The sequence below is a fragment of the Mus pahari genome, chromosome 17 (genome assembly GCF_900095145.1).
Source record: "Mus pahari chromosome 17, PAHARI_EIJ_v1.1, whole genome shotgun sequence".
Taxonomy (NCBI): domain Eukaryota; kingdom Metazoa; phylum Chordata; class Mammalia; order Rodentia; family Muridae; genus Mus; species Mus pahari.
Genome location: NC_034606.1, coordinates 14,383,288 through 14,409,650, shown reverse-complemented (window position 1 = coordinate 14,409,650; position 26,363 = coordinate 14,383,288). Strand labels below are relative to the sequence as shown.

General features: G+C 35.0%; 1 protein-coding gene across 5 annotated transcripts in view; it reads left to right on the top strand.

Annotated features, from left to right (window-relative positions):
• Csmd3 (CUB and Sushi multiple domains 3) overlaps window positions 1-26,363 on the top strand; it is a 1,165,720-nt gene that overhangs the window by 728,561 nt on the left and 410,796 nt on the right. For all 5 annotated transcript variants that reach the window (XM_021216672.2, XM_029547950.1, XM_029547951.1 and 2 more), the window contains 3 exons: window positions 1,115-1,441; window positions 4,289-4,483; window positions 25,714-25,852. In XM_021216672.2, coding sequence (XP_021072331.1) covers window positions 1,115-1,441; window positions 4,289-4,483; window positions 25,714-25,852 — 661 coding nt within the window. The remainder of the gene's footprint in view (window positions 1-1,114; window positions 1,442-4,288; window positions 4,484-25,713; window positions 25,853-26,363) is intronic.

The window sequence follows — 26,363 nt, the reverse complement described above, 5'->3', positions numbered from 1 at the left end:
CAGATGACCTTGGACTCAGAGATCTCCCTGTCTTCTCAAGATCTCCATACCAAGATCCAGATCAGAAACTTCTATCTCCCAGTCTCCAGATTAGGTCCACTGGTGAGCCTTCCAATTCTGGATTGTAGTTCATTTCAAATATAGTCAAGTTGACAACCAGGAATAGCCACTACATGTTAGTTAGGGTTTCCATTGCTGTAAGGAGACACCATGACCAGGCTACTCTTATAAAAACAATATTTAATTGGGGCTGGCTCACAGGTCAGAGGTTCAGTCCATTATTATTAAGACAGGAAATTAGCCTGGAGGGATGGCTCAGTGGTTAAGAGCACCGGCTGCTCTTCTAGAGATCCTGAGTTCAATTCCCAGCAACCACATGGTGGCTCACAACCATCTGATAACCTCTTCTGGTGTGTCTGAAGACAGTTACAGTATACTCACATAAGTAAATAAAAACCAAAAAAATCAAACAAACAAACAAAATAAAAACCACCACCACCACCAACAACAACAACAGCAAAGACAGGAAATATAACAGCACCCAGGCAGGCATGGGAAAGAGGAGCTGAGAGTTCTACATCTTGTTGCAAAGGCAAAAAGAGAAACCTGGCTCCTATGTAGTGAGGAGGAAAGTGGGAAAGCCCACCTCCACAGTGACACCCTTCCTCTAACAAGGCCACCCATACTGTAATAACATCACAACTTCTTATAAAGCCACTCCCTAGGCCAAGCATATTCAAACCACCACAGGTTGGAAAACACAAAATCAAACCAACAAAATATCATGGAGCTTTTATTTAAATTACAAACGTGTATACCTCCAAGGATATAGCCTTATGTTCATGTAAAGAAATGTCTACTTTTGCTTATATGTAAAATGAAGTTTGTATGCATAGTTTAGCAATGTGATCCTTTCCCCAAAGTCCTGAATTCAATCTTCAGCAAAGGAAAAACACAAATTTTGTTTCCTTTCTTCTTTATAACTTAAATTCTTTGTTATGTTCTCTATTTATTGATTATAAACTGTAGACTACCACAAAATATGTCTAGATATCGCCTTTTAATATTTACTGTTTGTAAGCTTACCTTTTATTTATCTCTTCTCTTTTACCAGTTCCTTGCCTCTCTAACTTCACTGCACCAATGGGAACAGTCCTTTCCCCTGATTATCCAGAAGGTTATGGAAATAATTTAAATTGTATCTGGACGATCATCTCGGATCCAGGGAGCCGGATCCACCTTTCCTTCAATGACTTTGATCTGGAATCTCAGTTTGACTTTCTTGCTGTTAAAGATGGTGATACACCAGATTCCCCTGTTCTGGGAACCTTTACTGGGGCAGAGGTGCCTTCCCATCTTACTAGTAACAGCCACATACTGCGACTGGAATTTCAAGCTGACCACTCGATGTCAGGGCGTGGCTTCAACATCACATACAATAGTAAGGTTTTATTGTTGTGTGTTTGCTTGGTCATATATGCAATATATTTGTTGAGGACTGAAAAGCTATCATGCAAATCAGCCTTCTTGTTTCAAAGACAAAAACAGTTAATGCTTTTTATTTCTTGATAGTCAACCACATTTTACTGTCTATGTGTCATTTCACATTGAGAAAGACCCAACTTAAGGAAATTCATTTCAATGTTTTTACTGTATCAGCCTATTGACTAGGCTTTCCTATTTAAAATTTACTGTAAATTTAAACCTGATTTTGCTGCTATTTATTTATCAGTTTAAAAAAATGAAAATGACTTTTCTTTAGATATTCAGAAACTCATAGAGAACTTAAACAACTAATGACAGCATACAACTCCAATTCCAAAGAATATATCTAATTGTCATACTAGTACTGGAGAGAATACATCACTAAGTAGGGAAAGCTCTCTTGCATGACTATGAGAAAAATTACTTCAATGTTTGAAAGTATCAACAAAACTCAGACAGCACAATTTCAAGTGTTGTTCTTGCTACTCCATTTTTAGTTATGCCCTTCATGTATCCATAACTATAATGCCATATTTGATAGAATGTAAGAGTAAATTATAAATCAGTATATGTTGAATAACTTTATCAGGTCATATATATGAATCTAGCAAGAGCTCAGTAATGGAAAGCTAGTTACTGCACTGTATCATTTGATGTTTGTACTATGCTGCAGTGTTTATTATATTTTCCTAGGTTTGAGATACATCTTGGTATTAGGTTCTATATATCAGGTTTGCATTTTAAAAGATACACATTATTCATCTGAAAAAATCTTATGACAGTTGCAGAAAGGTAAAGCACATAAAAGAGAAAACTCCATGGTTTTAGATACTTAAATATGAATACTGTATTGTGCACGTGTATTAGCAGAAGGCAAGGAATGCTGCTAATATTTAGTGCTTTCTCTTGAATAATCCACTTTGTCTCAGATGCTATCTAACCTTCTGGGTTAATGGGAAAGTGCTCTATCTCAATAGAATTTAATCTCCAGATGTCAACGCTGCCTTTAGAATGAATTTCACCCTGCATCTCACCCTTATCTAAGTAATATTGAGTTTTTTTTTCAATGAGATACAGAATACAGTCAGTGTCCTTTCAGCTTGACTATAACTTTCTACAATGTTACTCATAGAAACTCCTTTGCAAATGTGTAACTACACACCATTTATATTCAAGTAGCTGGTATATGTTTCATAGAGATTGCCTAAATTGGGATCTTTATTCAAAACTTCTTCAAACATATGTATGCATGTTGGTGAATACATGTTTGCATATGTTTAATTACATTTTAGTTTGTATTAATTGCATGATGCTTTTAAGTTCGATGTCAGTGGTACTGTCAGAAATTATGTCCATTTGGTTTCTGAGTTATATTTAATTACATGTATTTAATAATTGCTACTTCAGCTCATTTTTTCTGAGCAAATCAACTTAGACATTGTATATTAGAGCATCACAACCAGAAAATTGAACTTGAAATAAAATTTTATTATTTTTTAATTTATTAGTTCTTTGAGTTAATTATTTTTTAGTTACAAGATAAAAACAGCCATTCAAATAAATGTACCTATAATATACTTACATATTTTAGAATATATCTTAATTATCTTTTAGTAGATTAGGTTAAAAATTATAAGAAAGTAATACAAATTAGGAACAACCATAAAATGATGATTACTAGGGAAAATTTAAAACAGTTCCTTGAATACAGAATAATTATAGTATCAAATTATAAAACCTTAATGAATAAACCTTATGCTTATAAGCCATGATAATTTTTCCTCACAGAAATAGTCTTCTATTCATGCTATATTAAGATAAAATTTTATTATGCATTTATTGTTTTATGGATTCATTTAGTGAAAAATTCAGTTAATTACAAAAAAGGCATTACTTGTTCAATAACCATATTATTATTATAGTTCTGCTTTTTGCCAAATATACATCCTAAAGAAACAAGAAAAATACAAAAGTGACTCAAGGATCATGAGACATGAGAAAATGACCAAAGATACAGAAGCAATTGAGAAAATTTTAAATTCCAGAACTGAGGATACATTACAGTTCTGTAAATTTTTATTTCTCTGAAGAGATAAGCAACATGACTTTTTCAAGTCTAACATTCCTCTTTATGATTATATTTTACTCATTAAGTCCCTCTTATTAAATGTGATAATATCACATCTTTTTGCCTAGAACATGGTACTTGAAGAATTAAGTTCCTTAGTAGGAAAGATAAAAAAATAATTACAATATTTTCTGACTAGAAACATTTCTTTTTCATTGGATATTTTATTTATTTACATTATACCCTTTTCTGGTTTCCCTTCCACAAACCCCCTATCCCATCCCCTCTCTGCCTGATTCTATGAATATGATCTAAAACATTTCCTTTAATCCTCCCAGTGAAACTGTTTTTTATTCCTGGCAAATGTGTCATGGAATTTTTAAAGAAGATGACATAAGCCTTTTAGGAATCATATTACTTAGAATCTAAACATATTACATTAGAGATTCCTATATTGGTTTAGCCTAATGATCAATACAAATAGACAGAATTTCAATTCTTATTTTTAATTTTTTATGTTTTGGTGTGTAAATTATACGTTGAAACATTCACAACTATTACTCATTATTTTGCACATATATGTTCAGAGAAAATATCTAAACTTAAAAAGTAATTTAAAGGGTTTTCAAGAAGAAAGAGCCACATTCATTATTAACAGTCACTTTCCACACCCCAAATCTATAGAATTCCCGCTCTTTTTTTATACTCCTAATGTTTTTGCTTCTCCTTTTTAAGCATTTGGACATAATGAATGCCCAGATCCTGGAATACCCATCAATGCTCGACGCTTTGGAGACAACTTTCAATTGGGGAGTTCCATTTCAGTTATTTGTGAAGAAGGGTTTATTAAAACCCAGGGAACAGAAACAATTACATGCATTCTGATGGATGGAAAAGTAATGTGGAGTGGACCAATTCCAAGATGTGGAGGTAAGCTCAGGGGCAAAGGGCAAGAGGAACCCCAAACCCAGTGCACTCTGCGAAAGCAGGAAGTGTTATCTACCAAAAGAACTGTTGTCTTGTCATCTCAGTACCTGGTGTGAGCTTCATTGTATGCATACACAGAACTGAATTCGGTTTTTAATTTTTATTCCTAAATATTTGTAGAGACTTTTAAGATCCCTCTTTGAGTCTTCCTGTATATAAATATTAATAAATACTAATGTTGGTAGATTATATAAACCTCTCTTAGACCATTACAGTTATAGTTAACAACTTATATAAAATTAGTTGTTCATTATATGTTTCTTCACATTTCCTTGGTGTTTAATGTTAATATTCAGTTTTCAAAGATTGATTAACAAAATGTTAAGTAAGTTAATTTTAACACATTCATATTTTAAAATGGATAAATTGTGTAGCTATAGCTGTTCTTTCATTTTTTCTTTTGTACTAAGTCATAGTCAAAACATTAATCACTATATTTATATTTAAAAATAAATATATTTATATTTGAAAATAAATATACTTATATTTCAAAACAGAAATAATATATGTAGATATTATATATATTCAAATATAATATATCACTGTAGAGTAAACAGAAATGTGTGTTTAGAGGTCTAGGTTTTATTTATAATTGCTAGATTGGAAATATTCAAAATTATAGTTGACTTTTGCCAGACAATTTTCTAAGAACATACATTTAATTAAGAAAGTAATATATATGGACCAGAATCATGAAACACCTAATGACAAATGACTGGAATCATTTGGTGGGTTATTTTTCTTTTGGGGGGTGGTGATAAAAGGCTTTGGAGCTGGGCAGAATTCTCAGTAAATAATGGGCTTGCTTTCTAGGTCTGAAGATCTTAATTAAATCCCCAGAAATCATGTAAGAGTTTCAGGTTTAGTGACACATGCTTGTAATCCCAATATTTATAGAGGCAGAGACAGGAAGATGCGCGCACAAGCATGCGCTCACACACACACACACACACACACACACACACACACAAATATACAATCCTGGACTTTGGGCAGATCTTTAAAATTGTTGCTATCTTTTTCTGGCTGTCCTGGAACTCTCTTTGTAGACCGACTGGCCTCGAACTCAGAAATCAACCTGCCTCTGCCTCCTAAGTGCTGGGATTTTTTTTTTTTTTTTTTTATCTTTTTTCCTTCACCCTTACATGTATTCCAACTTAAAATAAAACTTTGATTTCTCATTTGTCTGCTGATTTGAAAATATTCAAGGTTTTATGTTTAAAAGTACAATCATTACCTATAAATTACTACTTTCATCAGATTCAACATATGTTCAGTGCCTCATAATTAAGTAGGTTCAGATCATGTAATTATCTTGCCCTTGTGGCTCTTGCTATTAGAATTTCCTTCCTTGTTACTTTAATCACTGTGTCATTTGGGTATCAGTATGATGAAGTAGATGACTTTAGAATACTTATAAACCAGAAGCATTATTTATTTGTAAGAACCTACTCTACTGATAAGTATGATTGTAACATTACTCTTAAAAATTACTGAAGCTGCCCAGTAAAATGTGTAATAAGGAGAATAAAATGACATTCTCTTTATATATCATACTTTACTATTAACTGACTCCCACCCTTCTATCACGAGTTTCCAGGACTGACTTGTGAAGCTAGTCCGAAAGTGTCACAGGTATGTGAAGGAAAAGTAGAAAACAGGAAGACTATTGGTTTCAGGAGGGAAAAGGGAATAGCAGTAGGTCTTTGATACAGGAGTATAGGACAGATAACGTGGACATGACAAAATGACTGAGATATACAAAGAAAGAAAGGCTTGCATAGTACACAGTATAGGTACAGAATTGCTCTGTGGCTAGCATGCAGTTTTGAGCTATTTCAGTAAGCAGTGGCATGATCTGAGCTGGTTTCTCCATTCCTCTGGATGTTGTTTTCAAGTCTCAGTAGGTAGACACAAAAACACTTCCTGATAATTGTTGAATTCCATTGCCTTATTTGCCTAACTAGGGCATTGATTTTAAAGTTGACTGACGCCTAACTACATGGGGAGCTAAAACTAATGAAATCATAACAACAAATAATTTTATGAATCACTGCTAATTCTAGAAGGCAATTTTCCACTACCTGTGAAAAATGGATGCTATTTATTTTTTTAAAGTAAAGCACAGTGTGCTGAACTCTAATTTGGCACAGGCCATTAAGCTCTCCAAATATCTCAAAGAGATGCTTTATGAATTTTCTGAAGGAGACTGTTTCTTTCTCTGCAAGGGAAACAACAAGTACTTAGCTTCTCTTCTTGTCTGTGTCAATAACACAGTGGGAACAAGGGTAGGACAAAGCTATAGCCAAGGAAAGCAGAATCAAAACAGACTAGGAGCAACATTGCTGTCCCAGTTGCAAGGTTACCAGGATCTAGGGCTACTCTTTGAGTTGCTTTACTATGCAAACAAATCCTAACTCTGGAGACAAGAGGTGACTTCTTAGCTTTTAATTAAGACTCCTAATGACTTTTCTGTTCCTGAGTCCAAATTCTACATAATGACAACAAAATTCTTAAAATTTTTAAAAAAGAAAAATCAAAACTTCTTTTGGAAGAAACAAAGCATTAGCCCTCCTCCACAACTCTTGGTACCCAAGCAGCCTGGTCTACTTGGAAAATAATGCATGTAAACACTGTTCCTGTCCATTTTCCTCATTAGAAAGTGTATATTTTGATATTATTTTTGTTATTTTTAATGTTTCATCATTTAATGCACTAGAATAGCCTCTCAAAAAAGTTTATCACTGTACATAAAGTTTAACAAAAAAGTTTAACACTGTACATGAAGAGCTCGTGTCTCTAGCTGCATATGTAGCAGAGGATGGCCTAGTCAGCCATTATTGGGAGGAGAGGCCCCTTGGTCCTGAAAACTTTATATGCCACAGTACAGGGGAACGCCAGGGCCGGGGGGGGGCGAGTGGGTGAGTAGGTCAGTGGGGGGAGGGTATAGGGGACTTTGGGGATAGCATTTAAAATGTCAATGAAGTAAATACCTAATAAAAATTGGAAAAAAAAAGTCAAAACCTTCAAAACAAACATATAATATAGAATAAAATAAGAGCATGCTTCAATAAATGTTTGTACTTTATTTCTTTGACATGAAACAGTACAAATGCAATGCATTCTAAGTTATTTAAACATGTGAATTTTTATATATTACAACTCGAAATATTAAATTATTTCATGAGACCTTACAGAACAAGGTGAGTGTGTTTGATTAGGCAACCTGGGGCTTCCATTTGCCTCAAGATGCCATAATCCACAATCCCTTCTCCCAGCTCTTCTCTGCCACTGTTGTCTAGGGGTTCCAGCTTTCTGGCATAACACCTTGTCTATCATTATCAGTCTGAAAGCGTTGGGAATCTTTGATCGGGCATAGTCTTTGAATACGGCTAATCAAACCAAAGGAGAAAAGGAGTGTCATCGTGTTTTCCCACTGATAAAGTTAAGTTAATTTCTAGTAGTTTAAATATGGTTGTAAGAAAGGGTTGATGTCTACCTTTTATTAAAAAAAAAAAAACGACATCCAATGCTAATTAACTAAGTAAGGATGGGTTTGGCCTTACTGAGAAGATGGATTTCTTCCCATGAAATGGGTTTATCCAGTCTCACCATGGTGACAATTAGTTAGATATTTTCTAAGTCTTGTAACTCTTGCATTTGCTAATTAATAGGAAACAAAATAAATGTTTCCACAATCACCACTGAAGTCAATTCATGCTAAATTCCACAAACACTTATCTTTATTAAGTAGCAATCAGTGATTTTTTGATCCACATTCAAAGCGTACCCTGAGTATAACTGGCTCTATCTAGGGTTAACCTTTGCACGGTATTCATTCCACAAAAGCATGCCAAAGCTGTTAAGATTATGATAGTTGCTTAATATAGGGTGCTTAGTGGAAATGAATAGGAAATTTCATAATGAGTTACACAGAAAACTTGCCTTCAATCCTCATCTTTTCTCTTCTTCAATTCTTCACTCATAGAAGCTGCTTTCTCGAACTTTCCCCTTTGGCCGTACTCTACAAAACCCCACTGTTCATCTATAAACATGATCTATGCAGTACATGCCCTGTGCTGAATGTCTGTTAATTTCATCATTATATTCAGACCTCTGATGTGAAGTTTTCTTATTAACATAAGGCAATCTTCCTTCTTTCTTTTTATAATAGAAATCTTTTATCTTTCCTTGATCAGAATCCCTTCTATGAGCTGCTGAGGTCACTGGCAGGCACACCTGCCTCCATGCATTCCAATACACCCTATATTAGCTTCCTTGCTAGGAACATTGGCAAGGGAAGAGAAAAGCCTGACACAGTTGCATTTAAATTAAACTTAACTTTTTATCTGACTTGTGACTTTAGGTCTCTTCACCCATGGGTCCAATGTTGCTTTGCCTTAATTGTTGTTGAAAAGGTACAATAAATACTGGATTTCCTTCACCATGGCAAGCTATATACTTAGCACTATCCTTGAGCTACAAATTCTGGAATCCCTTAAGCACTCCACAGAACACCATATGATGAAGCCACTGGGATTTATTTTTATTTTATTTTGTTTCATTTTAATTTTTGTGAACAGTAATATTAAATAGAAGGAATATATTTTTAAATGATCTAGGAGATTGTTTTTTCCATCCCAGAATGTGGGAAACTCCTTTTTCTCAGTCATTTTGATGGGTAAGATGACACCTGCCTCATTTTCTAGGAAGGCACTTTTGTTAATTGTCTATACCTCACATGATCTTATCACCATCACTCAACCTTTGTTCTCATACAGTGTTCTGTATCTCGCTTTGCTTCACCTTCTGTTTAGTTTACAAAATTTGTCAGACTCTTTTGACTTAGGAATTGATTCTGTGACTTTTAGTAAACTGACCCTAGTACACTCTGCCATATATTTACCACCATTGTGCTTGATCCTGAAACCTCTTTGCACCTCATCCTGATTAATTTTGATCATCTAACACTTTCCATAATTTTACTTGTTTTAGAGTTTTCTTATTTTTCAAGGTCTCACAGAATTCTACGCACAAGTATGGTGGAGCCAACTACCACTAAATGACAACTTTAAAATATGTTTGTCCCAAACAAAATTAATATACCCTATGGGTATAGAAAAATAAGTTCAGCTATCTACTAGATTACAAACATATTAGAAATGGATTCTGCACGCAGACTGAGACAGGTTACTTTGATAGGGGCAGATATGGATACAAATATTTTCTTCTTAACAAAAATAATAAGATTAGTAGTGGTGATAATTATGATAACTAAAAATCACTATTATTGAAGTCTAGAAGAAAGCACTCACTCACTCTAAGAAAACAAATGACATGAACTAGGGATTCCTCAAATACTTCAATTGGAAATGCATCAGTAGCAACTATTCCCTGAGGAATGTATTGGGAAACAGGGAAGTTCTGATGAAATGGGCATCAAGAATAACCTCTTTTTCCTCGAATAATTATTCTAGTAGCTCAAGAAATTGTCTTTCCTCTGCATTTACCTAAGGCCCATTTTCCAGATGATATTTTTTAAATGCTTCTAATAGTCCTCATGTTTGACAAGTTAGACAACAGCATTGAAGTATGGTCTTCTAGCATCAGGAATTCAGCTTGACATCCGATTCTTCACTGTTCTCAAACTGCCATTTCTATTTTAGTTGTTGTTTTTTTCTATAATGTCCTTTGGAATGTATTTTGTCATGTCTTTTATTGTATTTCTTCCCACCTGTGTTTACTGGTGGAGAATTTTCCTAATAATTTAGTGTTAGATATATCAATTGTCTAATAGGCTGGAGGCAAACTCAGAAATTATATGAAAAGTATAAAAGGGCCATTGGAGACCAAGAAAATTTGATAATGATTTTCTTTGGTTTGGGGTGTGAACATTTTATATAATTAATGCAAGCTTCACAAATATCTCCCCCAAACCTCTGTTACATTCACGATATACTTAAACTTTAGACAATCATCAGCATCAATTTATCTCCTCCTGGATTACACAACTACCTTTTCAATAAGCTTTTCCTTCCCGTTTCTATCCTATGCTCTGTTTATATGTGCTCAGAAGTCCTAGCTTATCTGAAAACCCCAAGTTAAACCAGCATATAGACTGCTATGCTCTGTCCCATAGAAGGATGAGTTCATCCCATGATGTTTTCATTTGAGAAGCTGTCTTCTTGGGAAGAGTGGAAGCATTCTCTCCCTTACTACAGGACATTGTGCATGTTTAAAGCAGAGATAAAGGTTTCGACATATCTTTTGAAGCTTCTTCCTGAGTTGTAATCTAACTTCATAAATGCTTGTTTCTGAGCTTTCCAATAATAAACCAGCCACTGTATTTGAAGAGAAATTAAAATAGGCATCATACCAAAAGACATAAAATAAAACAAGAAAGTTATCCTCAAGGTGTCAAACAGTGAATTCTAAGTCACTCTGACTTTTCTATTTAAAAAAAAAAAAAAAAGACAGTTGAACGTAAATTAGTTCTTCTATCTCTGTTGTAGACAAAGAAAAAAACTTTATTGGTATGAGGATTTAGAGTCATTAATTAATGACATTTTAAAACTAAGGAATATCACAGAGTAACAATCAGGAATTCTGAAACAGGAGGGGCTTAATTTAAAAGTAAGCATTTGGTTAGAAATTATCTGCCATTTTGTGATAAAATCTGAAGTGTATACTTTATAGTTTAGAGCTAGGTAGTTTTATGTTAACTGACAGAAACTACAGCAACTTGGGAGGAGGGAATCTTAATTGATAAAAGTCCTGAGTAATATTGATTGAGGGTTCTGGGAGGGTCCAACTCACATAGCTGGATAGATGGGTATAGATGATTTGAGAATCTAATCTGATCAAGCTAAGGTGAACAAACCAATAAGCAGCACTCACCAATGGCCTCTGCCTCGATTTCTGTCTCCATGTTATTGCCTTGAATTTCTTCCCTGGCTTCTTTTGTCAGTACATGATGTGGAACATTAAGCTGAAATAAACAAACCCTTGTCTTCCCAAGTTGATTTTGATCATGTATTCTATCATAGCAAGAAAAACCAAATCAAGACAATGATTAAAAATCTAATTATCTTCAATAGATGAATTATAAAGTTATATAATTCTTTATGGGAAACATGTTAAATCTAAAAACTAAATTTAACATAATTAAAGATACAGTTGTGGCTCACTGTTGCTTTTCTCCCAATTTTCTCACCACTGTACTTACTCTTGGCAGGAGTGAGTGTTTTAGAGCTATCTTGAATTTTAGTTCACTAGATTAATGATTTTTATCCAGTATCAATCTTTATATAACACTTTTGTGCTGACATCTCTGAGTTCTGTTTGACACATCCTTGTGTCCTTGTGTTTTCCTTAAAAAGTCCCAGGAACATATTGAGGTTTGTAGTATAAATTTAGAAGTAAATTATTTCTCATATTTTCTGAGCATATATGTTTCTTATATTTTTGTCTGGATTTCTTAAGGCTATGATGCATATATATTTCTCCTAAGTGTTAGCAGTGTACACTATAGCCAATAGAGCCCTCTTTATTCTAAAGCAACTTCCAAGTAAAATTAGATGGAGTATTGCCTTTCCAGTTACATGGTCATGTTCTTGAATACAATTAGGGCATAAAATATTCAGTGAGCTTCTTTGTAGATAAAAAGTATTTCACTTAATGAAATATATTGGAAGAGTTGTATAAATTTAGGCTCAAAGCTGGTAATTTAATTAAGATATGTAGTTAAAATTGAGTGAATGGAAAGTTGTCTCTTATTAAGTCTCATAATAATTTCAAACAATATGGTCTTTGCAGCCTTTCTAACAAGAAAAACAAAACCAGCAAATATGAATAGGAAGAATCAAAGCCAATAATTCTGGTAGTTCACTAATTACTAACATAGACCCTTAGCTGGTTTAGATTCCCTGTGTTGGATGTATAATTCAACTCTTCTGTATCAATATTGATCTCAGTCATTCCACTATCAGTACATCTAAGCTGAAGTATGGAACTAAAAGAGATCTATGTATCTTTATCTGTCCTGTTTGTAGCTGTTAGATTCACAAGGTACTTAGGTTTTGTTCACCCCCATGTAGAAGAATGAAAATAATTCCTTCACACATAGTGAGAGCAGAATGCAAGGACTTCAGGAGACTTCTTCACGAGAATGCAGATACATATGTGAAAGAAAGACTGCAACCACCAAGTGTATATGTGCTTATTCACTGAACCTATAGATATGTCTTTCATGACTAGTGAACATAAGAAAGTGATAAATAGCTATCAATGTGGAAACATGCAGAGCCCTGTAGTTCCAACAGTTTTATAATTAAGATATATGTATACCTTCTGCATTAACCACATACTCAGGTGGGTAACTAGGATTGTCTTCTATTTATTTTTTTCTTTAATATTTATTTATTCATTTTACATCCCCACATCTACCCTCTCCTCCCAGTCACATTCTTCATGCAGCTCTTCCTTTCATTCCTCCCTCCCCTGCTCCTCTGAGAAGGGGGATTAAATCCCCTGGGTATCTTCCTACTATGACACATCAAGTCACTGTAAGGCTAGGGACATCCCCTCCCACTGAGGCCAGACAAGGCCACCTGGTTAGGGAATGGGGATCCACAAGCAGGCAACATGTTCAAGGATAACCCCCACTTCAGTGTTTGGAGGACCCCAATGAAGAGCAAGCTGCACATCTGCTACATATGTGGGGGTGGGTCTAGGTACAGTTAATGGTTGTTCTTTTGCTGGTGGTTCATTCAGTCTTTGGAATTCCCCAAGGGTGTAGGTTTGTTGGTCTTTCTATGAATCCCTATGGAGTGCTCAATCATTCTCCCAGGTTTTCTGTAAGACTTCTTATGCTCAATCTAATGTTTGACTGTGGGTCACTGAGTCTGTTTCTCTTGGCTGCTGGGTAGAAGTTCTCAGAGAACAGTTATACTAGGCTCCTGTCTGCAAGCACAGAGTATCATAAACAATGTCAGGGATTGGTTCTTGGTCATAGGATGTGTCTTAGATTAGACTAGTCATTGGTGGGCCATTCCCTTCATCTCTGCTCCCTTGTCCCTACATATTTGTAGGCATGAGAAATTTTGGGTAAAAGGTTTTGTGGATGCCTTGTCCCAACACTGGGAATACTGTCTGGCGATAGACAATGGCCACTTCAGGTGCCATAAACCCTATTGCTAGGAGACTCAACTAGAGTCACCCCTATAAACTACCTGGGTGGGTTCTCCCCTCAACACCAAGTCTCTGGCACAACCTAGAAATGTCCCACTCACTGCCCTCAGCTGGTTTCTGTTCAGTTTCCTATGCTCTCCCTATGCCTTTCCCCCTTCCTGTCTTCTCTCCCACCCAGTTCCCTTTCTCTATTCACCTCCAATATCTATATCTATTTTATTTTCCCTTCTGAGAAAGATTCAAGAATCTTCACTTGGGACTACCTTGTTCTTTGGCTTCTTTTGGTCTATGGATTTTAGCGTGTTTATCCTGTACTTTATGGCTAAAAATCTACCTATAAGTGAGTACATACCATGCACGTCCTTTTGGATCTGGGTTACCTCATTCAGGATGGTATTTTCTAGTTCCATCCACTTACCTACAAAATTCATGGTATCCTTATATATAATAGCTATAAGCAGATCACATTTTCTTTATCCATTCAACAATTAATAAATGGGATTTCAGGGAACTGAGAAGCTTCTGACAGGGGAAGGGCACTGTCAATAGGAGAAAATGACAGCCTACACATTGAGAAAATGTCTTCATCAATCCTACAGAGAGCTAATATCTAAACCATATAAAGAACTCAAAAAGTAAGTGACCTGTCATGTGTAATTATTGAAAAATAATCCTCACTAACACCAGCTACTCACCAGAAATAGAAGTCTCCCTGCCCCTATGGTTATCACCAAGCAATAGTCTGCTGAATTTCCTGCAGTTCGCTTTACCAAAAGGCTCACATTCCCAGGCATCCATCCCCTGTGCCTTATCTGCCAAGACTGTCTCTAAACCTGAGCCCCATATAAAGAAAACTCCAGAGGCTTATAATTTATCAGTCAGATTTATAACAGTAGATTATCAATTCCTAAAATCCCCACACAAAGAACTCAAAACTCAATTGATATGATACAAGCTACTGTCATAGATTGGACAAACTGCCCTATATTTTTCTTTTTTATTAGATATCTTCTTCATTTACATTTCAAATGCTATCCCACCGGTCCCGTATACCTTCCCCCCCCCCCAGCCCTGCTCCCCAACCCACCCACTCCCGTCCTATATTTTTGTATTGATCTTCTATGATATCCTGTGGCTATTTCAAGCCATGTGGATCCGGATCATCTTCCTCTCTTATAGGTTCCATCTTGTCTCCTCATCTTCAGCTTCGTTTTCTTCTTCCTCTCTGTTTCTCTGTCTCTCTCTACCCCTCTCTAAAACTCTCACACTGCCTTCTTTTGCCACTGCCCAATTATAGGCTCTAGCCTTATCTTTCACCTGCCCTCACCTGAATTCAGACAGCAATCTAGACACCAACAACCAAAAATGGGTACAGAGTTTAAAAGAGAATACTAAGCAGAAAAATCTTTAATTTTTGAGAAACATTTAAGAAAATGTTCAACACTCTGAGTCATTAGTGAAATGCAAATCCAACTAACTCTAAGATTACACCCATCAGGACGGCTAGGGTCAGAGGACAGCCCACCTAGCAAGGTGGAAGGACAAACTTGTACAACTACTCTTTAAATCAATTTGGCAGTTTCTCAGAAAATTGGGAATAGTTCTACCTCAAGACCCAAGTGTAGCACCCCTGTTCTACCAACTGCCCAAAACAAGGGCTCAACTATGTTCACAGCAGCTTTATTTGTAGTAACAGGAAGCAAAACAACCCAGATGTCCCTCAAACGAAGGAAGGAATTAACTTCATAATAAGTGAAATACAAGAAGAGACATCACAAAAGCCTGGAGCAGAGCAATATCCATAAATGGTTGAGTTTACTGGGTAATCACGCACTAAAAGACCTATTTCTTGAATCTCTGACTTTCAAAAAGACTCAGTGATTCTTCTAATGTGACAGGAAACGTTCTCAATTCTTGCTACCACCACCAAAAGGAGATGATGGGAGCATGACCTCCTTTATATAAACCTTAATTCTTCCCCGCACCAAAAAAAAAAAAAAAAAAAAAAAATCGAGGGATAAAAGGTAAAAGAGGCTGCCAGTTTTCTATTCTAAGATTGGGACAGAGAATCAGTAAGTGGGGACCTTCACACAGTGCACTTCCCTCCATTTCATAGAGTTATTTTGGATGAATGGGTTAAGGTAAGCAAAGGGTCTGAAAATGAATTAGTAAAAGTTAGAGTATATTTTCAAGATGCTTGTTTTTAGGAAGAGGGGAATTTGATAGTGAACATTTGAGGTAGAAGTCAGGAAAAAAAAATGGATGAAACCATGCTTTGTGTCTGCTCTAATGATTTCAGAAAGCTCCATAAAATGCTTACTCAAGCAAAAACTTCCTTGCCCTCAGAATAGATCTGCCTGAATTGTTCTGGTTTCTGATTCCTCCCACTCCCTAGTGAGATATCTGAGAAAATTTTTAGAATGAATAGGATGGAACTGGTGTCCCTGGAGAACTGTTTGGAGGCAGGGCAGGAGCTGCATGCCTGATGAACTTCCTCATTGAAGATAAGAGGTTTTCTCTTGAATCTCAATTAGCTACAGAGGGAAGGGAGCCCCTGTGCACAGACATCACATTCTCTGTGGAGAGGGGTTTTTTTGAGAAGCAATTAGAGTAACAACTCCATGCATATATCAGAACTGATTTGTAATTCTAATACAATGTGTGTTCACACATGCACACATTTTTTTAAAGGATGAACTCTTTTTATTTATTTCTTTTTACATTTATATAATACTGCATTTCATCTGGAGGCCTACCATAAAGAAACAAATAATAGCCGTTGACACAGTTTACCTTCTACTTTTTGGTAGGCTAAATTTGAAAAAGAAATAAAAGGAACATGAAGGTTGAAGAAGTGAATCAAGTCTCAAATTTCTGGAGCATTCAAACTCGTTCATTATTGTGACTATAGCTTCACCTTTTTAGTGATAGCTTAAAATTTGAATGTGCCTTAATTTTATTGAGTCACCATCCAATGTCCATAGACTAGATATATCAATGATCATTTATCAGAGCCACAATACAAAGCAAATTAAAGAAAGGCAGAAAGACTAGAAGCACCAGTGTGTGGTGGTATGGGATGGTGTGTTTATCAGGTAGAAGCACCAGTGTGTGGTGGTATGGGATGGTGTGTTTATCAGGTAGAAGCACCAGTGTGTGATGGTATGGGATGGCGTGTTTATCAGGCACCTTGCCACAGAAGGGTCATCATTCTGACCAAAAGCTAGATGGCCTGCTTTCTAAATTAATTTTGCTAAACCTATGATCAAAACTTAACTTTACATCTCCAATTACCTTGTGAATGATCAAGTATAACTTGTATGCTGACTTTACCTCCTGCTATGAAACTTCTAACTTCCTTAGAACTTTTATTGAAGAGAATTTTGTCTTAATTCTATTGGAAGATTATGGTTTTGTGTTGGCCTTTAAGTATGCTGAGTATTTTGAGTGTGTTACTTTTTGGTAACTTTAAATGAATGAACCAGTACTTGAATGCAGTTTTTAATAACAACTTCTATTTATTAGAAAAATTAAATTGGAAGAATGAACTGGGTCACACTGGTGTTACTTACGTGCATGCTGTTTGCATTATAGCAAAATGGAAATAGTATAGGCAATAAGCTGTATCTCAATAATATATCCCAGTTTTTTCCCCTGACTTTGCTGTCCTTGTGATAAAATATTTTGATGAAACCACATTAAAGAAGAAAATGTTCATTCTGGCTTGATACTCCAAGAAGGGAATTTCATTGTCGCAGGGAGGAGATGATATCAGGATCCGGAGGGCTGACTGGCAAGCAGAAGTCAAAGAAAGGGAAAAGGAAGTGGGGCCCGACTGTAAAACCTCGAAGTTCGCCCCTACTGCCTTCCTCCTCCTCTGGCAAAGTTTTACCTCCTTAAGCTTCTACAAACTTTCCAAACAGCAAGAACTTGGACGAAGGGTTCAAAACATGAGTCTAAGGAACACCATTTACATTTATACCTACAACATCCGTTTTCCTTTCAGAAACTGGAGAGAGTCTATACCTAGGATATCTCTGAGGTAGAGACCCAATCATTTCTCTCCATTTCTGCTTATGTTTTCTTCAAGAGGTCTATGAGGGCTATGGAAAATAACCAGAACGGTCAGGGTGGGCCTCCTTTTTAACATTGGGAATTGTGGATTGCCTTATCACATTAGAATTGTATTCTGTGAATATACACTTTAGACAAGCTTCCTTGGAAACCTGACAAATTTAATCTTATCATCGTATAATACATGTATCTTATAATTTCTATAAATATATCCTAAAAATTTACATAAAGTTTTTCTTCTCATTAACTAGCCAGCACCGTGCCATTTACTTTTCTCCACTCACAATAGTATTTTTTACTTCCTGATCTCTCTCTCCTCCACATATGCTTTAAACTATCTTTTGGCAACCTCTTCTTCAGGAGGTTTGTTTGTGTATGTGTTTGTTTTTTTGTGTGTTTTTTTTCCTGTCTCTTGAACATTGCCTTATGTTCACTGTATATACAGAATCTTACCCTGAGCATCTTGCTGCCTTGTATAAATTCTCTCAGAACTGAGAGACCCTCAGTAGTTAAGAGACCTTGATTCTCTTTCCAGAGGATCTAACTGAGCAATTACCCATATCAGGCATCTAACAAATGCCTATAATTCCATCTCTAGAGAATCTGATACTATCTTCTGGCCTCTGTAGGCTCCTACTTACACATGGTATTCACTCACAGAAACACACATACACATAAATTAGAACAATATTAATAATTTAAAAACTATGTAAGGCAGATAAAATATTACAGATGTTTACAGTTTTTTAAAAAGTTTTTAACAAATTGTAAATTATCAGGCAGGGAATATCAATCCTCTTTTACAAATAAATAAATGAAAATAAACTAAAGTTGTTAGCATGGTATTTAGAAGGTTCAGGTTACGTTAAAAAAAAAAATTGTACTGAATAATCTAGCCTAGATTTCTATCAGTCTCTGTCTCCATAAATCTACAGTAAAGAGAATAAGCACTGCCTAAATACATTTTTTCAGAAAATTAATATAATAAATTTAAAAGTAGTTCCTAACTTCTAATTGAAAAGTTTTAATTTGAATTTAAACTCTACAATAACTTGGGCCTGCCTGAGATCCATATTAAATCAAAGATTCTGTACGATTTCTCCCATCTTTAAGATAGAAAACAGAAAAAAAAAACAAAATTACTTTTGAATAGGTAAATATACTATAAGTTTATTTTATAAGCTATTCAGAATTATCATGACAGGGCAGATTGAAATAAACTGCTCTGAAAGAAAGGCAAGATTTTTGAGCAGGAGTGTGAACTTATATAAAACCACTGGGAAAGGTAAAAAGGAAGACACCCAGTGTGGTTAGTGCATTTGTGTTCTAACTGGAATTTAATGAGGTCCTTCCCAACCTTCCCACTGAGACTCAGCAAAGCACTGTTGATGACATTTGAGAGGATAGGCATAATTCCTAGGTTGTAAAAACTGTGAGAATCTGTTTGACTAAGGGGAGATTTATATCTTAAAGGAGTAGAATAATTTATGGTTCCTAAAGTAAGTGTTCCAAGTCAAATAAGCAGGCACTGGGCTACTTAAATAAGGAAGAAGTCTTTCTAAAATATTCCCAAACTTAACATTGTCTAGACCACATATAAATAAGCTATTTTATTGTTTCATAAAACCTAGGACATAATTTTAACAGTTGCTAGTTTCTTAATTTACACACTTAGGAGCAAGAAAAACCCCAACAAGTTCATCTTAAATGTTTTGATATAATGGCTACTGGCTAATATTTTACCTTCTATAAAAGCATTTTACAAAGGTCTACATATTCGACCACTCTACTTTCCTAAATTTTCACCTCTTCTTTCTACCCACATTAAAGCTTTAACATAGCCTGTTATAATCATGATTCCTCTGGAAAAAAATTCCACTTTTTATTTTCTATTTTTTAAATATTTCACATATTCTCTGTCCTAGTTAGTTACTACTGCTATGATGAAATAGCATGGCCAAAAGGGAGTTGGAGAGGAAAGAGTTTATTTGGCTTACATTTCGATATCATTGTTCACCATGGAAAAATGTCAGGTGGGGAAACCAGTCAGGGAAGTAACCTGCATGTGGGAGTGCTGCTTACTAGCTTACTCCAAATGGATTACTCAACCTGATTCCTTATAGAACCCAAGACTACCAGCCCAGAGGTGGCATCTCCCACACTGGGCTTTGTAGATTTTTTTTCCAAACCTACTTTTCATAAGGTTTCTTAAATGCTTTAACGTCTCTTTTAGTGCACCACTCACCAGAGGTTGAGAAAAGGGTAGGTTAGTAGACAAAGAAGAATTGGACCTATTTAGAAATATTTCTTTGGACTAATCCAATCTGTGTTGTCAGTATATCAGCAGTTCAAGTCACATAGCTGCTTGATCCACTCACAAACACCAGTCAGGAATCAGCATTGGCAGGACTAGCAAACACCATAAATAAATCAGTAATGAAAAGTTGATCCAGTAGAAACCACAAGGCTCTACCAATCAGCCTGAGTCCATGAAAGTGGCAAGAAGCCTCTGGAAAACCACTAGAAGTATTTTGATGCATTTCTGTCTATGAAGGCATGGCAAGCAATGATCAGCAATAAAGGCTAGGTGAACCAATACTACACAGCATTGTCAGCAAAGCCCAGCATCAGCAAAGCCCAGTGAAGACCAACAAAGAGTGGCATGGTAAACCAATACCATCCAGCATTGTATACTGTATGTTGGGCTATAAGTACATTTTTTTCCAAACATCATGTGCTCTTTCAAGCATCTGCTCTAGCAAAGCATCTCATGCCCCTTTTCCAGGCTGCTTTCAGAAAAATTCATGTGTCTGTTCTTAACAAAACATCATTCCACAAGTCTGCTTCTGCAAAAACATCCTCTCATAAGACAGTTTCCAGAAAATTGTCAAAAGACACAACTGAGTCTTCAAACAATCCAGAAATTTCCACTTCAGGGTTAGCCATTCTTGTGTCAATCACTAATTAAGAAAATGCTCTGCAAGTTTACATACAGCCCATATTAAAACGGCATTTTTAATTTGATGTTCCCTCGTCTCAGATGATTACAGCTAATGTCAAGTTGACATAAAACTAGCCAGCACACTCAAAGTTTAGCACTAAATGGTATTAGCTTTTTCTATGTAGCTTCTCTGTTTTTAGAGTAGCCCATTGTTTTAAAATGAAGTCAGCATTCATCCTGTTTATATGCAAAAGGTTTAAGAACCAATTTTTGTTCTTTTGCATTTTTATGTCACATTGTGTCATCAATAAGTATTTTTGACTTTACATTCTAACTACCTCATTCATCTCTTCCCTGTAATAGCCTTATGTCAGATTCTGAATAAGCCTTTCTTACTTTTTGTAAACTAATGTTGCTGATCTCAGAAGTTCCAAATGCACTATACATGTATGATATTTTCAAATGAAAACAGCAATCTTGCCGTACAATTTTTCAATTATTTATGCCTTACTTTCAGTAATTTAATATACTAGGTACATTTCTTATACAGTCACTTTCATCATCTCCCATTTCTTCATGGTCTTACAAAAGATATTTAGTATTATTTAAAAATATTATACTTATTCAGCCCCATACTTCATTTGCAATAACCTTCATCTTTTCTTTATTGAAGAATTCTGATTCATCCTTTATAGATCCAATAGGATATCTTCTAGGAGTCGTATATATCCTCTAACATGACCATATTTTTTCATGTAATTAATTATTTTGAATGTTGTCTGTTTCTGATCTTTCAAAAAACATACAGAAAAGTAGTATCTTTAGGAAAAAAGAATGTGAAGAAACAATATTTTATAGTCAGGATCCTTGAGTGATAATATATAAATTATTCATAATGTTTACATCTATAGTTAAAAATAATAGCTCTCTTTCTCTGTGTATCTGTCTGTGTGTCTGTCTGTCTGTCTGTCTCTCTCTCTCTCTCTCTCTCTCTCTCTCTCACACACACACACACACACACACACACACACAAACACACACAGTCTGTTCTACTCAGAAAAGCCTTAAATTACTTTGTAGCTAAAGATTACCTTCATTTTCTCATTGACAAGCCATTACCTTCCATGTGCTAGAATTATAGAATCACATCATTATATCCAGATTGTGCAGTGTTATAGATTGAACCCAGTTTTTCATACTTGCTACTCATACACATTACTACCAACTGAACTGTCTCTCCAGCTTTTCTTTTCGGTGTGTCTTTCTTTTATTCTTCTTTCTCTATGCCAGTCCCCATACCCTATGCTGCCTTGCTATATAGCTCCACCAAGAAATGGAGAAAGAACAAGATATTCTTGTTTCTGCCATCATTGGCACAGCAGTCAATGAAATTTTTATTAGAGATATGCATTTTCCTTGACCCATGTGGCATCTCAGCATACCATTTGACAAAAAAGAAACAATTTTAAGTTATTTGTGTGTTGCATAAAAAGTATGATTGAATGAAGAAAGGAATAGTTGTATTAATGAGTAGGCTTTTGAAAATACCTCTTTACGCTTTTAGCTTCTTTACTGCTAAGTATTTCAGAATTTCTTTTATCAGTTAGTGTTAATACCTGTGCTTGGTATTATTTTCTTCAGTTTAGTACCTTTAAATGTAAGGATATGTACATAGTTACATTAGGTCTAAAATGTATCTGTATTTCTGAAGTATCAACAGTACTATTTATTTCAAGCTTTTGGAGAAAATAACAAGTATATAAATTTTGTTATTTCATTGATATTGTTTAGAGTAGGTCAAATACCTTAAGTAGAAACTAAAATGAATTCTATATAAAGAGAATTACTACATAATATTGTATTTTTGTAAGTTTGATATATCAAATTTGAATGTTTAGACAACTAATTGCTTTTCTTTTCGTATTGTCACTCACGCTGCCCATACCTTTTCATAAATCCTATCTACCTTATTAACATTTTCATCATTTCCAGGTGGTGGTTTGAAAATTCAGCTCATTTCCGCTGCCTTCTCAGCTGCTTTCAACTCTGGACTGCTTTCTGTTATAGGTTTCCTTGTTCTCTTTAGTGTTCCCGTCTTCCTTTTGCCTGAATTGTGTACTCTGGGATCTTTGCTGTGACTGTTCTGTAGCTTCTCTCCCCTAGTATTCACTAGACAGCCAGCACCTTAGATCAAGACTTTTCTTGACTGACTCATCTGAGCAAACCCCTCTTTTCTTAGGTTTCAGGGCTTCTGCAGACTTTGGCATGATAATTATGTAGAGAATCTACTGCAGTATATGTGATAAGCTTCATAGGACCACATTGAGTGAAGCCTCTACTCAAGATTGAACTTTCAAGAGGCATAAGAGAGATTCCTGTTTTGATTGTTTTTAAAGAACTCACTCATCTCTTCCCTCATTCTTTATATGGATAGGTCAAACAAAGTGCATCTCAAGGCTTTATGTTTTAACCATTTTTGGCCCTTCTGCAATAACTAATTATATGACTCATTACTTCATTTAATGACTAGACGCATAAATGCATTCCTAGAATGACATGAATTGATGAAGTAATAAAAGTTCCTGCCAAATATGCTCCACATGGTCTGTACCTTCTCTAAATAAAATAGTACTGTGTTTTAAATTACGTTAACTTAGGTGACAATTGTACACAAAGGTTCATATTTAAAACATAACAACACTGAATGAAACTAATTTATATGTTATCCAAACTTTAAGAGTATGTAATCCTCATGACAATGATTGCCTTGGAAAGCTTTTAGGAAACAGTATTGGAAACAGTTATATAAAAGGATTTGGTTGATTACTGAACATTCTCATACAAATAGCATATTTTATAATTTCACCTAGAAAATACTTCACTCAAGCCAGATAGGATTGCATATGCCTATAATTCCAGAGTGAGTGTGACTATGACTATAGCTTACATATTTGAAGCCCACCTGAACCATCGCATATTATGTCTCATAACAACCAAAATAAGCTTCAAGTTAATGACAACTTTCTCAAATGGGTTTTAAGAGGATGTTTTTTTCTTAGTCAGTTTACATTTAACTATGGCATAGATAATACTCTGTGAGTGCAGAAGATGGTGAGGTGTTTTATATGGGGTATACCTGGGAATTCTTGCTAGGAGAAAAATGGAGGGTAGGTTCTTGATGATTTGGATGTGGGAATAAGAGGTAAACCAAAAAAAAAAAAAAAAGAAATTAAGTACTTTGTCAGGCTTTCTGCTTTACTCATATCCTTGACCAATTCAGTAAAGATAATATACCACTAATTTTGAGGAAATAATTTGAGATTTTTTTCCAGCTTGTAGAACTTTAGTCAGATATTCTCTTTGCTAGTTTGTTTAATCCATTTATACAACAGGATGTTTATGTTCCAGGTCCCAACAATGCTGTCTGTGGTTTCAGTTGTTCTTGAGTTTAAACAAATGTAGAAAATAAAATACAATAGAAGTTTTAATTTAATGTAAACAAATAAAATAGATCAACATTCATGTATAGGAAATGATGTCCTGATAACTCTAAAAAATAAAGCACATATTTGGCAGTTGAACCAAAACAGAAGATCAAATAATAGAGGAAGAATAGCAATAGAGAATGAACTAATGATTATGTACACGCTCTTACTTACTTTTCTACTGCTGGGATACAATATCATGACCAAGACAACTTATATAAAACAAAGAGTTTTTTTGGACCTTACAATTTTAGAGGATTAGTTAAAGTCCATGACTATCATGGCAAGAAGCATGGCAGTAGGCATTGTTCTGCAGCAGCTGCTCAGTCACAATCTGATTCAATTCACAAAAACAGGCAGAGAGAGAGAGAGAAAGGAAGAGGCACTGGAATGCTTTGGGCTTTTGAAACCTCAAAAGTATACTATACCCCAAAACAACAAAGCCACATCCTCTCGACCCTCCTAAACATTTCTTCGAACTAGGGGCTTAGAAATCCAAATTATGAGCTTATAATGACCATCTTTGTGCAAACACTGCATAAACTCTGGATAAAAGATAGTGACTCTGGAATAAAAGAAGTTGACAGTATAATTTGAGAACATAGGGAGAAAAATAAGAAAGAACCAAAAACTGCCAATTTATATGTCATTTCAAGTGGAAGATGAAGAATGTGAATACACATAAGGTATATAGAGAAAATTATCTGATGATTTGAGGATGACTAGCTAGTAGTGACCTGTGAAGTTTAGCTGTGTCACAATTTTACAAGTATATGATCTCTTTAAGGGGAAGATCCTTTAATCACAGAGAGAATTAAGTATATGGATCTTTATATTCAAAATAGTATTAATTACCACTTAATGGACATGTTAACAGATTCATTTAAATCATATTTAGACTACAGATGAGAATTCAGTCATCTTAGTACTTACGATGCAAAGGTAGAGAAATTGTGGTGAGTTGGTTAAACTGGGCCCCATAGTGAGTACTGTGGCAGCATTGGCTGAATAACAAGAACTTGTCTCACTAGATAGATAGATAGATAGATAGATAGATAGATAGATAGATAGATAGATATGGATGAATAGATGGATGGATGGATTGATGGGTGGATGGACGGATGGATAGATAAATAGATATAAATGAATAGATAGATGGATGGAAGGTTAGATGGATGAATAAATAGATTCATACATAGGTAGATAATAGATTTATGAATGATAGATACATGATAAATATATGATATATAAATGATAGACTATAAGATTGATAATAGATAGATGGTAGATGATAGATGATGGTAGATTGATGATTGATGGTAGATTGATGGTTGTCTAATGATAGATAATTGATGATGGTAGATTGATAGATGATAAATGTGATCAAATATATATATATATATATATATATATATATATATATATATATATATATATTCTTATTCTGAAAAGTCTATTCTTACTGTTCTCCTTTCATCTTTCAGCTCCATGCGGTGGCCACTTTTCAGCTCCAAGTGGAGTAATTCTTTCACCAGGATGGCCAGGATACTACAAAGACTCATTGAATTGTGAGTGGGTGATTGAAGCTGAACCCGGACACTCTATCAAAATTACATTTGAAAGGTCTCTGGAAATATTTTTTCTATCTTGTAAAGAAATGAATAGATGTTATAGTTGGCATTCACCATTTCCCTTACCACATCAATAAGTAATTTTATTAGAGGAGGCAGTTGCTGTTTCTTGAATGCTTAAGTTCTATTCCCTTTAACCTTTCAGTCTGTTCTCAAGTTAATTTTTTATTTGTTTATTGCTGTAACTTTACTGTTAAGTAATTCAGGACCATTTCTCCTGTACATTTGCACGATACTGAGATATGAATATCTGACCTTTACTTTAATGAGTTTAGTTGCCCTATGTTTTTTAAGAGCACATGAATTCAGTTCTGCTAAATTCCCAGAACAAAGGTCCTATAAAAAAATTCAATACATTCTCCAAGTATAATACAATTATAGTTACTATCTATATAATTACCCAAGTATAGGCAAAATGCATTCACCATTTTCCCCTGGTGAACCCATTTCCTGAAAATTTTTATATGAACCTAGCTACACACACACACACACACACACACACA